The sequence below is a fragment of the Pinus tabuliformis genome, chromosome X (genome assembly GCF_031772625.1).
Source record: "Pinus tabuliformis cultivar Carrire ecotype Pingquan chromosome X, CPIR1, whole genome shotgun sequence".
Taxonomy (NCBI): Eukaryota; Viridiplantae; Streptophyta; class Pinopsida; order Pinales; family Pinaceae; genus Pinus; species Pinus tabuliformis.
Genome location: NC_142308.1, coordinates 991409669 through 991424026, shown reverse-complemented (window position 1 = coordinate 991424026; position 14358 = coordinate 991409669). Strand labels below are relative to the sequence as shown.

Here is a 14358-nt window from a genome sequence, read left to right as displayed (position 1 = left end):
TGTATGTACTACTTTGAAACAATTTATTAATGAAAATCACCCTTTTTCCCAAAAAAAGTTGTGTGAGTGTGTGTATTTTATATTTATTCTGTCACACATTTACACATCATACAAACACATAACATTTACATGCATATGAATATATGCATACATGAAAGAGACATGGCAAGAGATATTACATTTATTGAAATAGTAAAAATGACAATTTTTAAAAAACAAATTAGAAAATTGAACCAGAGAAATGTTTGTTTATAAAAATCATGCATGAGAGTATGCATTTATCCATATTGGAATTGAATATATCAATGTTTCTAATATAAGCGCTACAACTAATGTAAAAAAAACATATGCAAATGCCCTCCATGGATGACTACTTTGATACATAGCATGAGTTTCTACTACAAATGTTGATACGGTACTCATGCATCCTAAAAATCCAAGTTCAAGTCCTCCTAACGACAACTTGGAATTATTGTCATTAACCTGCATTAGAAAAATTTCAAACATAATATTAATGAATATTGTAACTAAAAATTAATTCTCAAAAGAATTAAAAAATTTGGTAAGAATGTTGTACCGATAAATTGATCAATGACATAGTAGCCATAAGACAAGTTGCAATAAGATTTGTAAGTAGTGTTCCCACCGGTAACCATTTCAAATGCTTTTGTGCTCCAATTCCTTGGCCATTAAGGGTTGCTAGATACCATCTTACCCATACGCCAATTGGTCCAACTATGCATGCAAAGAATACCTTTGTTCCATGGTGAGACATAAAATCTTTTATTGATATAACAAGGGCTCCTATCCACAATATTCCACCTATAGTGAAAAATATAAGAAAACCATATATTTTATGTACATATTTATTGGTAGATAAAATACATATCAAATTGGGCCATTTTTTCCTTATTTGATTGTGAATAGTTGCACTCTTTTGTTTCAACAATTCTGCAGTTCCAATTCCTATTAAAAGTGACATATACGCAAGTTCCATTCCTGCCATTTTCCAAACAAGACTATATTATAAACTAACACTATAGAAAATGCATGAGATCTTCAATATATATGGATATAGAAAAGTATTAGCCTAAAGTAATACACTATTGAATGTGTTTATGCAATATCTTAATCCTTAGTCATAATGAGAGTCATGTAAATCTTTTTCAACATGTTAATTTAATTGAAAATGCTAAATAACATTTTTTCCATCCATTTATATACATTACCTAAAAGGATACCAATAAGGCCACATGCCCAGTGTCCTTTAGTTGTTAAGTTTATCATTTCTTGGATCCAAGCTGAGAAAGTAGTAATGCTTCCCATTAACCCGGTTGATAGACCAATTGCTAAGAATTCAGAGAAATGAGCAATGTCTCTTTTGAACACAACTCCAACCCATCCCATGAAAAAGGAACCAACCTCATAAACAAAATATAAGTCAAGATGAGTTTAAGAAAAAAATAAATTTACTATAAAAATGATATATTTATCATATCGTTATAGCATTTAAGTACTTATAATTACTAAAGTTGTAGAAAAAATTTCAAGTAAATTCTCACCATATTTGATGGAAGATCAATATAAAGAGGACTATACACATTTGTCACATTTCCTAAATCAGGTGAAAATAAAACTTGCAATCCATATCTTATTAATACCTGCGATAAAAAAACACAATCAATCACTAGAGAAAATTTTATTATGTTATTAATGCATTTTTCAAAATTTTAAAATAATGAATACACATTTATTTACACATACATATTATCAACATCACTATGTAATTTTAAGGTGCATAGTGAAATAGTAAAAAAACTCAAGATATAAATAAGTGTTTTTATTTTCAGTTTTCACTATTAAGATGAATGGGTTGATTCTTATTATCCATGGTGTAGTTATACAGTTATAATATAATTAGTTTCTTATTTTTATATTGTTGTTGTTTTTTTTCCTAAGTCTAAACTTGTGTCATTAATACTACCATGGCCTCAAAGCTATACTACCTAGAGCCATTGTGAGTATGAAAGAAAGTGAAGATTTGAAATTATAATTAGTGCATATGGAAACCTGCACATGCCATCATGGGTAATGAATTTCTATTTTTTGTGAAAAAATGAAGGAAATACAAATACAATTCCTCCCATGACTCTTGTCCTTCATTTTAAATATTAAATTATAGAGGATAGAGTTTGAAGAGGCATCCACACCCTCATGTGATATATCCCATAAGCTACAAAAAAAGATAAAAACCATAGTACATCAAACTCTTCTGAGTGTGAGAAACCATTTATTTTGCATCAGACATTAGTTTAAAAAAAAACTCCATGTAGGTTTCAAACCAAAGAAGTTTATGAAAATTAAGGAAGGGGATTTTTCATGATGTGACCTATAATATCCATGGAAGTGGGGTTTTACATTGCGTAACATATAATAATAGACCCCTACAATATTAGGAGAATATAGGTAAACTAAAAGGGTATTCCTCAAGTGTTGTCACATGTAACATGGTTAACCACACTTCATGATCCTCCCACTGGGAGAGGTAATGTAGAATATTAATGATAGTTAAGTAGAATGGTCATATAATTTCATGTTATAGTTTTGTGATTTAGTTTAATACAGTGAGGTGACTCAATTTAATAAATTCACATGTTATACTAATATCAAGTTAAATTTGGTTATATCATGTTTTAATGAAATATAGAGGTTGTTCATGACTTAATGTACCACTTGGGGAGGTCTACTAAAATCATTGTGGAAGGACTTGTAATATTTGATGAAAGGCGTTGTATACAATGACCTTTAATATCCATGGAAGGAAAAAATTGTAGATTGTGACCAATAACAATGTGCTCTCTTCACCATGGTAAGACCATAGCCCACTTATAGGGGTGCCTCTTAAGTGTTGCTTCACGCATTGAGGTCAACAACTTGCATGCTTCTCCATTGAGGGGGACATAGATCTCTTGAGGTGGTTCTATTAAAATTACTACCATTAACAATTAATCAAGGCCATATATGTCTTTCTATGCTTTTGAAGAGCTCTGGGGTGGAGTGTAGCTAGGTACTCAATTTTGGTTTGCATATCATGGCTTCGATAATAATGATTCATATAGATGCAATTACAAAGATATATAAGGCTAAATTAATCAAAGGAAGAAATATTATTTTTTTTAGAATGAGGGAAAGAAAGGTCAAATTAAAATATCTTAGCACCTTCCCTATGCTCTTGTATTTGCAACTTATCCTTAGTATATCTTCCTCCAAAATTTCGTAAATGAAAAAATTTATTATCCATCTAATTGGCCCAAAAATTTTGTCCTTATAGAAGTTGTTGAGTACCATTTGAAATTTTTCTTTGAGTATCTTCTCCATCAACCTTTCATTGACCTCTTCATTAACAAACATGGAAAATAACATTTCATTTCTACCACTTTTGCAATATTAACCTTATCATCCCTTTAAAAATCCAAAAAAAAAAGGAGTTGCTTCTAAGCTATCAAACTCCTTAAATGGTCTTGTAATGGATCCATCTTCCTCTTTCATTTCCTACATTGAATTAATATTCCTTTTCTCATTTCTTCAAAATAATGAAATTATTGTATGTTCTTATCACCCTTAGCTAGCATAGGGCTCTACTCTTTTTTCTCAGGAGAGATTATTTTTCTATAAGCAAATTCATTATATTTCGTTTGAAAAGCCTATGGTTCACCTTAGAGATCTTAACTAACCCTCTGTCCATCCCCTTTTCATAATAATTATATATTTGGTGCTCTCAGGAGATGAAAGCTTCATTAAAGGAAATTTGATTTTTAAAAGTTAACATTGAATTTCCATGTCATAATGTGCAAGTTAATCAAAATCCTCTAAAATTCAAAAGAGATACAAGTGTGACTAGGCATCGTCAAATTTTTAAATAATATAATTTACCTAACTTAAGCATGAATGGTACCCAAGTGACCCAGAACTATATTAAATATTAAAAATAAAATTACTATCTTATTCTAAAAAAGTTATAATATCGAGAATGTTTTTAATGAAGGGTAAATCATGGGTTGAGTGTGTTTTTAATGAAACATAAATAATTTAAATTTTAAATTTACCTTTTTTAATCTAAGTTTTATTAAATCTTGTGTGTACACAAACATATATATTGTTATTTTGATAAAAGTGTCTTTATTTGGGTAATTTAAATTCAAATTTAATTTAAATTTTAAATTTACTTTTAAATTTAAATTTTGTTAAATGTTGTTTTAATAAATTAATTCAAATATAAAATATATATATGGTTATTTATTTTTAATGACATGTCACTAATTTAAACTTTAAATTTACTTGTTCAACTTAAATTTGATTAAATGTTGTGCTAATAAATTAAGTTAAATATAAAATATATATACATTTATTTCGATAATTTTGATAAAAGTAAAATAATAAAAATGATATATTAAAATGTCTACATGGAATTATTTTATTAATCTCTTAATTTTTTCTCATATGGTTATTTTTGAATTGAAATTTCCTCTCTCATCTACTAAATGTTTATTGTGTTCCCATGAGGATACAATTGATTGTCTCAAATTAGTATCAAAGTGAAGACTTAAATATTCTCTTGCTTAGGCATTAGAACATCTCCTCTAATGTTAAACTAAATTTACAAATTATTCTTATTTTAACCAAGCATAATTGTACTTAAAATTAGGACTTGGAGGCTTATCTTATCCTTTGCAAGATACTATAAAATGTTCTAACTCTCCACCAATCTCTACTCATATTCTAACCTTAATCTGAAAATTCATGAGAGCTTGATAAATCAAGAAAATATCTAATTTTTTAACCACCTTTGCTTCTTCCAGCCTTAGATTCCTCTAGGTAGGAACTAACTTGATAGGGGCCACATCAACAATATATGCATCTTCCAAAATTTTCAAGAAAAGAAATCTACCATGGGCTCTGTTCTAGTGGAGCTTCCATAGAGTTATACTCTACTAATAGTGAAGAGAAGGTCCCTCCTATGGGATAATATTTCTTCTTCTAAAGGAATCGTGAGCCAAGAAGCCCTCCTAATAGGCCTCTCTATTCTTGTAAGGGTAATATTCTTTTAACATAACGAAATATTCCTCCAACTATAGAGAGAGGAGTTCAATAATGGCACTTGAATAAAAGAGAACATACATCATTATTCAAAATTAATTGTTTGTCCATCTCAAAACCAACCTATCAGAGCTCCCAACTAATTCCACACTTAATGTTGAGAATTATAGCTCGGATCAGAACTTCCGCATATGTTCAATGTGGACATCAGAGAAGTAATTTGAGATATTTTTGAAAAGAAATTCTATTTTATAATTCACTTTAATAAAAAAACAAAAAAGTCTTAATTTTAGCAGTTGAGTCTAAAATTGCACTTAGATTGGGAGCAATATTAAAAATAGATTCTCTAGTAAAAGTATATAGACAGGGCAACGTAGAGGCTAGTGCGCACACTTGAGCAATTGCGAGAGAGAGACAGAGAGAGAGAGAGAATTCAAGGAAATTAATTCTTTGGTAGAATATAGCCTAAGACATTGGTCTATACAAATTTCATATAGTCATAAAAAAATGATATGGTTGTGTGTATAGGTCCATACATGTCCATAAAACCCTAAAAATAGATAGTACAAGCTATCCTACAAGTCTTACAACAATTTTTTGTTTTTCTGGGTTCTTTTAGCATGTTGTATAATCTCAATTAGAGAATTTTTTAGTATCCATGCATGTTTTTTTTGGTAATGTGTGGCGATTGCTTTGTTAATTTTCTTGATGGAATGAAAAGATTATTTGTTAGGTCTCTATAATACTAGTGTAGCCCCCTTATTGTTATTGTTAGTGTATCCCCCTTATTGCTATTGTTAGTGCACATGTAGCCCCCATATTGTTATTGTTGTGCTCCATAGAAGCCCACTATTGTTATTGGTGTGCCCTTAGATTATTATTGTTTTGCAGACTTTGATTGTATTGTGACCCCTTACACACTTATATATACAAAGGAGGTCTTTTCATTTGTATCATCCTAGAACTGATCATTTATGTAATGTAAAGGAGGTTTCCCCCTTGAAGAGGATAATTTTTAAGTCGTTGATATATATTTTCTTATGTTTTGTGAGCTCGTTGCATAACATTCGGTATCAAAGCTTTGGATTCTAGTGTTTCGATGCTTCAAACAGGTCATCTTGGTATTTTAGCTATAATTTGTTTTCTAAAAGGATTCAGAAGATGAAATTGCGACCACGTGGAGCCAAAATATTGGTGAAATTTGTGTACAAATTTAAGATCTTGGTTCACTACATTTTTTGAGATATGGTCCAAAGAAGTTAATTTTTTTCAGGCTCCAGAATTAAATCTAAAGAAAGTGACCTAGGGAGAATCATCATAAATTTCTCTCCAAGCACCTGATTTGAATTTCATAAAAAGTGACTGAAAGTGCATAGACTATAGTTTCTCGTATATCATTTTTAGGGCTGAAGGTAGAAAGAGTGAGATGTGGAATTTCGTACAAGTTTTCCCTACTGAACTAATATATAATCAGGTCAATGTGGGAGATTGGGCATAAATCCTTCTTAAAGAATACAATATCGGTCTAACTTGTGGGGTTGGAAAGAAGGCTAAAAGGGATACCATATAAGGGAATTTAAGACCTTGAATATCCGAAATTACAGAGATACAATAGTTTCAATATCAAGCTCCTAAGAAACAAGAAAAAGGTGTGTATTTCTTTTAAATTTTCATAACTTTTATTTGAAAAATCGGTTTGAAGTGATTCAAAGGGCATAGTGAAGCATAGATATCATTTTTTTATTCCAAAATGCCTCAAAAAAAATGGACACACCTATTAAGAAACCAAAAATATCTACTATAATGCATGAAGAAGAAGAAGAAATGCAACATGATATATCGAAATTATGCAACCAAGTGGAACAAAACGCTCTCACAAAGAGTAACAAAAAATGAAATTGAAGCTAAGATGGATGGTTTGAAGAATGCTTTAAAACAAGACATTGAAGGTTTTAAGGATGGATTAAAAAAATACATGGAAGGTTTGAAGGATGGATTAAAAACATACATGGAAGGTTTGAAAGATGGATTAAAAACATACATGGAAGGTTTAAGGAAGGTTTAACAAAGTTGCTACAAGAAATTCTTCCTAATGGTGAAAATGTATTCCATGAAAATCATGATGAGAACAAAAGGAATGTTAATTATGATTTTACAGACTAACTTTGGATTGAACACAAACCATATTCCAAAGATCGATATGAGGAATTTTGATGGCAAGGATTTGGTAGTATGGATACTATAGATGGAGCAATATTTTGATCTACATGATGTACACCACACACAAAAGTTATGCATTTCATATTTATATTTAGAACCCAATCGGTTTTTATGGTATCATTGGATTCGTTCTCGTAAACCATTTGTCACTTAGTCAATTTTTACGGAGGAAATTATAACACATTATGAGGATACAAATAACAATACCTTCTTTAGAAAATTGATAAATCTCAAACAAAAGGGTTCGATGGCTGAGCACATTGAGGATTTCCAAAAATTGAATACTAGGGTAACTGATATTCCATAGGAGCATATGATTGATGTCTTTATAAGGACTTTAAAGGATAACATCCAACATGAGGCTTGCCTTTAGGAACCTGATTAATTGGAGAAGGCATTCAAGGTGGAAAGAAAATTTGAAAACAAAATTATGGCAACATGAAAGTCTACTACTCACAACTATAAATATGGAAGTGTTGCTACTCTTAGCCTTCAAAAACCTACAAGTTTGACACCACAACAATTGGAGGAAAAAAGAGCAAAAGAGCTTTGTTATAGTTGTGATAACAAATACAATAAAGATCATAAGTGTGTTGAGAATAACTTATTTTACATAGATTGTGAGGAGGAGGAAGAAAAGGAAGAAGAAACATCAAAAGAAGAGGATATACACTAAGAACCAACCCCAGAGAAAGAAGAAATGAATTCGACCATATCTTGTAATGAATTGGTGGGAATTACCACTCCTCAAACTCTCAATATAGAAGGATATATCAAGAAGAAGAAGGTAATAATGTTGATTGATTCAGGTAGTACCCATAATTTTATTCATTGTAAGATAGCCAAGGAATTGAATTGCTTTCTATATCCAACACCAGAGTGTCAAGCGATGGTTTCAAATGAAGGAACTATAAATTTCTCTGGAAAGTGCCATAATATGAAGCTAACCATGTGGGAATATGTATTGAATAGTCAAATTATTTCCATTCCAATGGGTGGTGTTGATGTTGTGTTAGGAGTACAATGGTTACAATCTTTGGGGACAATAACTTTTAATTTTCAAGAACTTTTCTTGAATTTGTTTTAGGAAGGAAAGGAAATCGAATTAAGGGGAATCGCATGGAAACTAGGGAAGATAATCAACTCTAATAGCATGACAAATATTTTGAATAAAGAACAACTGGGTGTAATTGCACAATTATGCTCACTAGAGGTTCAAACATATAAATCGTCTATTTCTCTAGATCTCCAAAAAGTCATGAACAAACATTCCAAGGTATTTGAGAGTCCCAAAGGCCTCCCACCCATTTGTGATTATGATCATGCTATTCACTTGATTCCAAGAAGTGTTCCTCCAAACATCAAGCCTTATAGATATCCCTATTCCTAAAAGAGTGAAATTTAATGTATGGTTGCCGAAATGCTAGAGGTTGGTATAATTCCACCTAGTCAAAGTTCTTTCTTTGCTGCACTAGTATTCATGGACAAGAAGGATGGATCATGGCATATGTGTGTGGATTATATGGAGCTAAATAAGCTCACTATTAAAGATAAATTTCACATTCCTGTCATTGATGAATTGTTGGATGAATTACACGGAGTAATTTATTTCACCAAGCTGGATCTTCATTCAGGATATCATCAAATTAGAATGAAGATTGAAGACATTCTGAAATCATCATTCATAACTCATGAAGGTCATTATGAATTTTTAGTCATGCCATTTGGCCTTACTAATGCACCTTCCACATTTCAAGGTTTGATGAATCCCATTTTCAAACCCTTCCTTAGAAAATTTGTGTTCGTATATTTTAATGATATACTCATCTACAACAAGTCTTAGAAGGATCATGTTCAACATGTTGACACGGTGCTCAAACTATTGGAGGAGAATGAATATATACAAAAACCTCGAAATGTTTCTATGGAGTAGAAGAGGTATAATATTTGGGTCATTTGGGTGTCAAGATAGACCCTAACAAAGTTAAAGTAATTAAGGAATGCAAAATCCCCACAACCCTAAAGCATCTTCGATGATTTCTTGGGTTGACAAGGTATTATCACAAGTTTGTTAAGAATTATGGGATAGTAATAGTGCCTCTAACAATATTATTGAAGAAATATGCATTTTCATAGATTCCAGAAGCAGGTAAGGCCCATCTCAAGTGGATCTCAAGCCTAGATTGGTAAATGGATAAGAATTCATGAACTACCTCCCTCATCTATATATTTACAGCCATCCATGGGCAAGGGGTTGGATTTTGGAGATTGATTCTACCTTCATGTTGTTGATTTGAGAGTAATTATTCCATGAATTAGGGTGACATAGAGGCATACTTTGTGGCAAGAAAAGGACAAGTCAACTTGGGGAGCTCTTCTACAAGATCAACTCCTATTTTTGGTTGTAACTCTCTCCATTTCTATTAATACAAAGAGTAGATTGTTTTCCTATATATGATGTTATGATTTCATGTATTTCAATACCATATTGATCTATTGAATGAAGTGATTGGATTATGCTACATATATGTCGTAGATCTTTGGCTTGTCTTGTTTGATTGTGCAGGTTCTAATTATAGCGATTAGAGCTAGGATTGGAGCATACAAGCTAGGGAAGGAGTGAAGCTTGTGACGAATTCCAAGAAGGCTTCATCCCAACATTATATTACTTCAAGGAATGACACTGTGCCCTTTTATTTCTTTTGTTCAAGGTTAGTCCACCAGGCCTAGGGAAGACATTTATGTCTACAGTCGTAGGTTCCGTATAACAAATTGGCGATCATAATGGGGATCGATTCAATCCCTTGGTGGTTTTATTTTCCATTAGTGTCTATTGTGTCTCTTGTTTTGATCTTTATATTTTCACTTATTCCCTATTAGACATATGAAGACCAATGATTGAGATTCCATTCCATTTTTTTGCCTAAAATTGATATTCCTTTATCAGAACACCCTCTAGTTTGGAGATAGTTCATTGCAGTGCACCATAGCCTTCCGTGTACCTACATTGCAATGCACCCCATCCCTCTATGTGCCTGCGTTGTAGAGCATTGGTGCCCCTTAAGCACCTGCGTTGATCCTTGTTTCATGTAAAAAATTTCCTTGTTTTGGTTTTCTCTGTGTTTGGCCTTCTTCTGACTGCTCTTCCTTGTGTCCCTCAGTGTCTTAGTGTTTCTTAGAAGCCTCCATATGGTTTTCTTGTGGTTTCGATTTTATTTGATGAGAATTTGTTTAGATTTTCCTTTATTCTTGTCATTAGGTCATTAGAAAACTTATTTGTTTAGTCATTGAGTACTTGAAAGAATTGGTGTTCCAGTGATTGTTATGAAAAAAATTCTTTTATCAGTGATTAGACGTACATCTTATTTTTATCACATTTTGAAAATTAAGAGGAAATTTCAAAGAAAAATATCCTTGCATTGGAATCTAGAGTTTTGTGAGTAAAATTTGAATTGGAATGATTAATTTTTAGAGAATTTCACTTAGTTATTGCTTGATGCATATTATTTGTCTCTTCCCTCCTTTAGATAGATTCTCATTGAAAGTGAAAGTTTCCATTTATTCATGCTAGCTTGCATTTTAGGATATTCAGGTGAAATTTGTGGTGAGCCATGAAATTGAAACTTAATCAAAGATAAAATTTAAAATATTTTGAATGAACCTAAGGAGCATTTGTCATATTAACATAAACATTTATAGGTTTAGGATAGATACATGTTTCAATGGTGTTAAACATAGGAGTTGTCATTATTTTCCAGCATTGTATCCTAGGGGTGATATATAGTTCCACATACGAAGTGTATCAGATCGTACTCCGCGTACCTTTATGTATATTGGATGGCGCTCCATGCATGAAAAGTATATGGGAATACTCTCATAAAATGGTTACACATTATATAACACTACTATAGACTCACTTTCACGTACCATCGAGTATATTATGGAAGTCCACCATAGGTTGTTATCCTCGCCATAGGTAACTGAATCAACCTCCTTGTTTATCGTGATACACTGAACACAATGTTTGGGGATACTTCCTGCATGTACATTAATTCCTTGGTTCGCAAAGTTGTATATTGCAGTTCATGGTTGCTTGGTAAGCCTTTACTCCTATTATTACCCTTTTATTTATTTATTTTTGTGTTAATTATTAAAATTTATTAATCCAACATGGAAGAACACACCCCTCCTCTCCATTCTTCGCCTAGAATGCAAAATAAGCCTCCTCTTCCACCAGAGGCTACTACTAGCCATCTTCAGAAGCATACGAATATTCAAACTACCGAATCAGGAACTTCAGGAACTACTTATGGTCCTCCTCTTGAATTTGATCAACCAAAATGATCTTTCACTTTGAGTACTGAGCCTGAAATCACTTCATCACTTGCTGGTGAATCATACATAGTTGAAACCAAAGCACCTGATACTTTGTTTCCTGAGGTCATTGAACCTGACATTACTAAATTATATACCTTATTACCTGAGGTACCTCAACCATCTTCACTTGTTACTTTAGTACTTCCCTCATCTCTTCCTTTGTCTTGGACACAACCGCGAAATATATATCTTGGACCCGACGATGAACCTCTTCTACCTGGTATTGTGAGTATCGAAGGGATCCCACAAGAAGAACTTCGTATCTCAATTCCTTTTCATTAGAGTGAACTCCATTTTTATCAGGCTCATCCTCTTCCTAATATTCAAACTCCAACACAAACTCCTTTACTTGATTCTTCTTGCTCACCTGTGAGTTTCTCGCGGAAATATTCTTTGGGATAGTTAACCATGATTGAACATGTTATGGTTTCCCAGCCTGTGTCCACCCCTATGGCTAAGAAAACTATTGTTTCTTCTTCATCCATGTTTGCAACATCCCCAAAGGCACATCTGTATGGTAGTCCATCCATCCCACCTGGTTATCAGTCATTATCTAGTATCTTCTCTGGTGTGACTTTCAGTCCATGGACCTCTCCCCTGTTACCTATTTTTGGAATTCCATATGACACTTCGTTAATAAGCACTATACAAACTGATCCTTCCCCTCCACCTACACCTACAGTTGAACAACAGGCTAGCCCTTATGTTAGTGGGATTAGTTACCTTCAAAATCCTAGATCTCCTTATGTTGGGTACCCTATGCAAGGGGGGCAGTTGCCTACATCATCCCCTCCTCCTTTACCAAGGGGGAAACCTATTGTTGGTATACCTAAAATTGGTGCTTAGCCTTATCTAAATACTCCATATCCTGTAATGGAAACCTAATTTGCATGTACAACCTAGTTCAATTATGGATCCATTTTTGGATTCCCAACATGTGTCGTTCACATCTCAAATTCCTACTTATCAATTTGTACCTCTACAAGCTCAAATTCATGTAAGCTAACATTTACTGGCTATAAATATGAATCAATCTATTATGTTGGTATCTGATACCTCCAAATTTCCTCTTACTCAGCCTTTGCAAGGTACCTTACAGTCTCAACCACTTGGACAAGGTATTCCTCAAATTCCAATAAGACATATTGTTTATAGTATGTCACAACCTCCACCGAAACTACCTTATGTTGGGATGATACAAAATCCCATTGGGGAAACAGTATCAACCTTATCAGGGTATTCCTCAAGTGCCTTATTAGGGCCAACAATTCCAAACCCAACCTCTCCAGCTTTTGCAAGTTTATTCTCAAGTTGGACAACACGGTTATGCATATGTTGGTTATCCGAATCCTCCTTATTTTGGTGCCTAAGTTCCTGTTTATCATAACCCTCCCTACCATGGAGTGCAGATACCTATTCTTCAGTCTATTCCCTCTTATCCAAGTTATCCTCCACCATATTTTCACATGCAATTTCCGTTTGTGAAAACTCTCAAATTGCCCAATTTGACTTGGCTTACCAACGATCCTATTGCTCATTTTCCTTGGTGGAAGATTATTCCTATGAAATTGCCTTCTGATATCCCAAAATTCAATGGGAATCCTAGAGAAGACCCATCAACACATGTCATGACTTATCATTTGTGGTGTTCATCGAATTCCCTTAATGATGATTCAATTCGATTACGTATTTTCTAGCGTACTCTTACTGGTATGACAACTAAATGGTATATTGAATTATTGAGAGATTTTTTTAAGAATTTTAGTGCCTTGGCTACCACCTTCCTCACACATTTCTATTTGCCCATAAGACAAAATTGGAACAGAACTTCTCACCAACTTCAAACAATGTGATACCACTCACATCTTTGATCATATTCATGAGTGGAGATGTCGCCATCGGTTGGTTAAGACATATGTTCAGGATCAATTAATAGCAAAATGTTTTACTCAGTCTCTGTTGGCTCCTATAGCAAAATATGTGGCTAAGGGTGGAGTTGAAGCCGAAGAGCAAGTAATTTCTCATGCCAAGTACTTGGATCTATTTTATACCCAATCTAGCACACTTTATAATAAGATACCAAATTCTCCGCGACCTTCAAACATTATTCCTCAAGCTCCTCGTAAAGAGTATCATGCTATTGATGGTGTGATTAGTTCTACCAGTTCACAGTCAGTGAGTAAACCATCTAGTAATGCTCTTACTGGAACTACCCAAAGCCCTCCATCCAATCCTCCTGTGGCTTCTACTTCCAATATCAATGTCGTTCATTATGATAAAGGTAAATCTCAACAAAAAATAGGAAGTAAGAAGAAAGGGAAAGGTACGAAGAAGAAAGATTCTCCTCCATAGGATAAACAAAACAATCAATCTTATGATGAGAAACAAAAACCTCATTACTCATTCCTGATTTGTAATGAGGAACACTTCACTCATGACTATCCCCACCAAGCCGAAGTGAATCAATTATGAAATCCTTTACTTCACCCATTGTGTTGACATATCCATTTCCAAATCAAGAGACTCATTTGGTTGCTCGAGACCCTACTTCCTCTAACTCAGTTTTGATGCTTTCTTCCGCTAAATCAAAAACTGATATTATGGTGGCTACCCATAATAAAGACTATGGTAATGTGAATCCCCTGAACAGTCAGGCTACTGATC

The 14358-nt window shown here is 33.2% G+C and overlaps 1 protein-coding gene across 1 annotated transcript in view; it reads right to left on the bottom strand.

Moving 5' to 3' along the window:
* Positions 1-258: 258 nt before the first annotated feature.
* Positions 259-14358, bottom strand: part of LOC149143057 (fluoride export protein 1-like) — a 64208-nt gene continuing 50108 nt past the window's right edge. The window contains exons 2-5 of the mRNA XM_089451664.1: positions 1563-1661; positions 1230-1422; positions 578-999; positions 259-483 (exon numbers count right to left, since the gene is read on the bottom strand). Coding sequence (XP_089307790.1) covers positions 259-483; positions 578-999; positions 1230-1422; positions 1563-1661 — 939 coding nt within the window. The remainder of the gene's footprint in view (positions 484-577; positions 1000-1229; positions 1423-1562; positions 1662-14358) is intronic.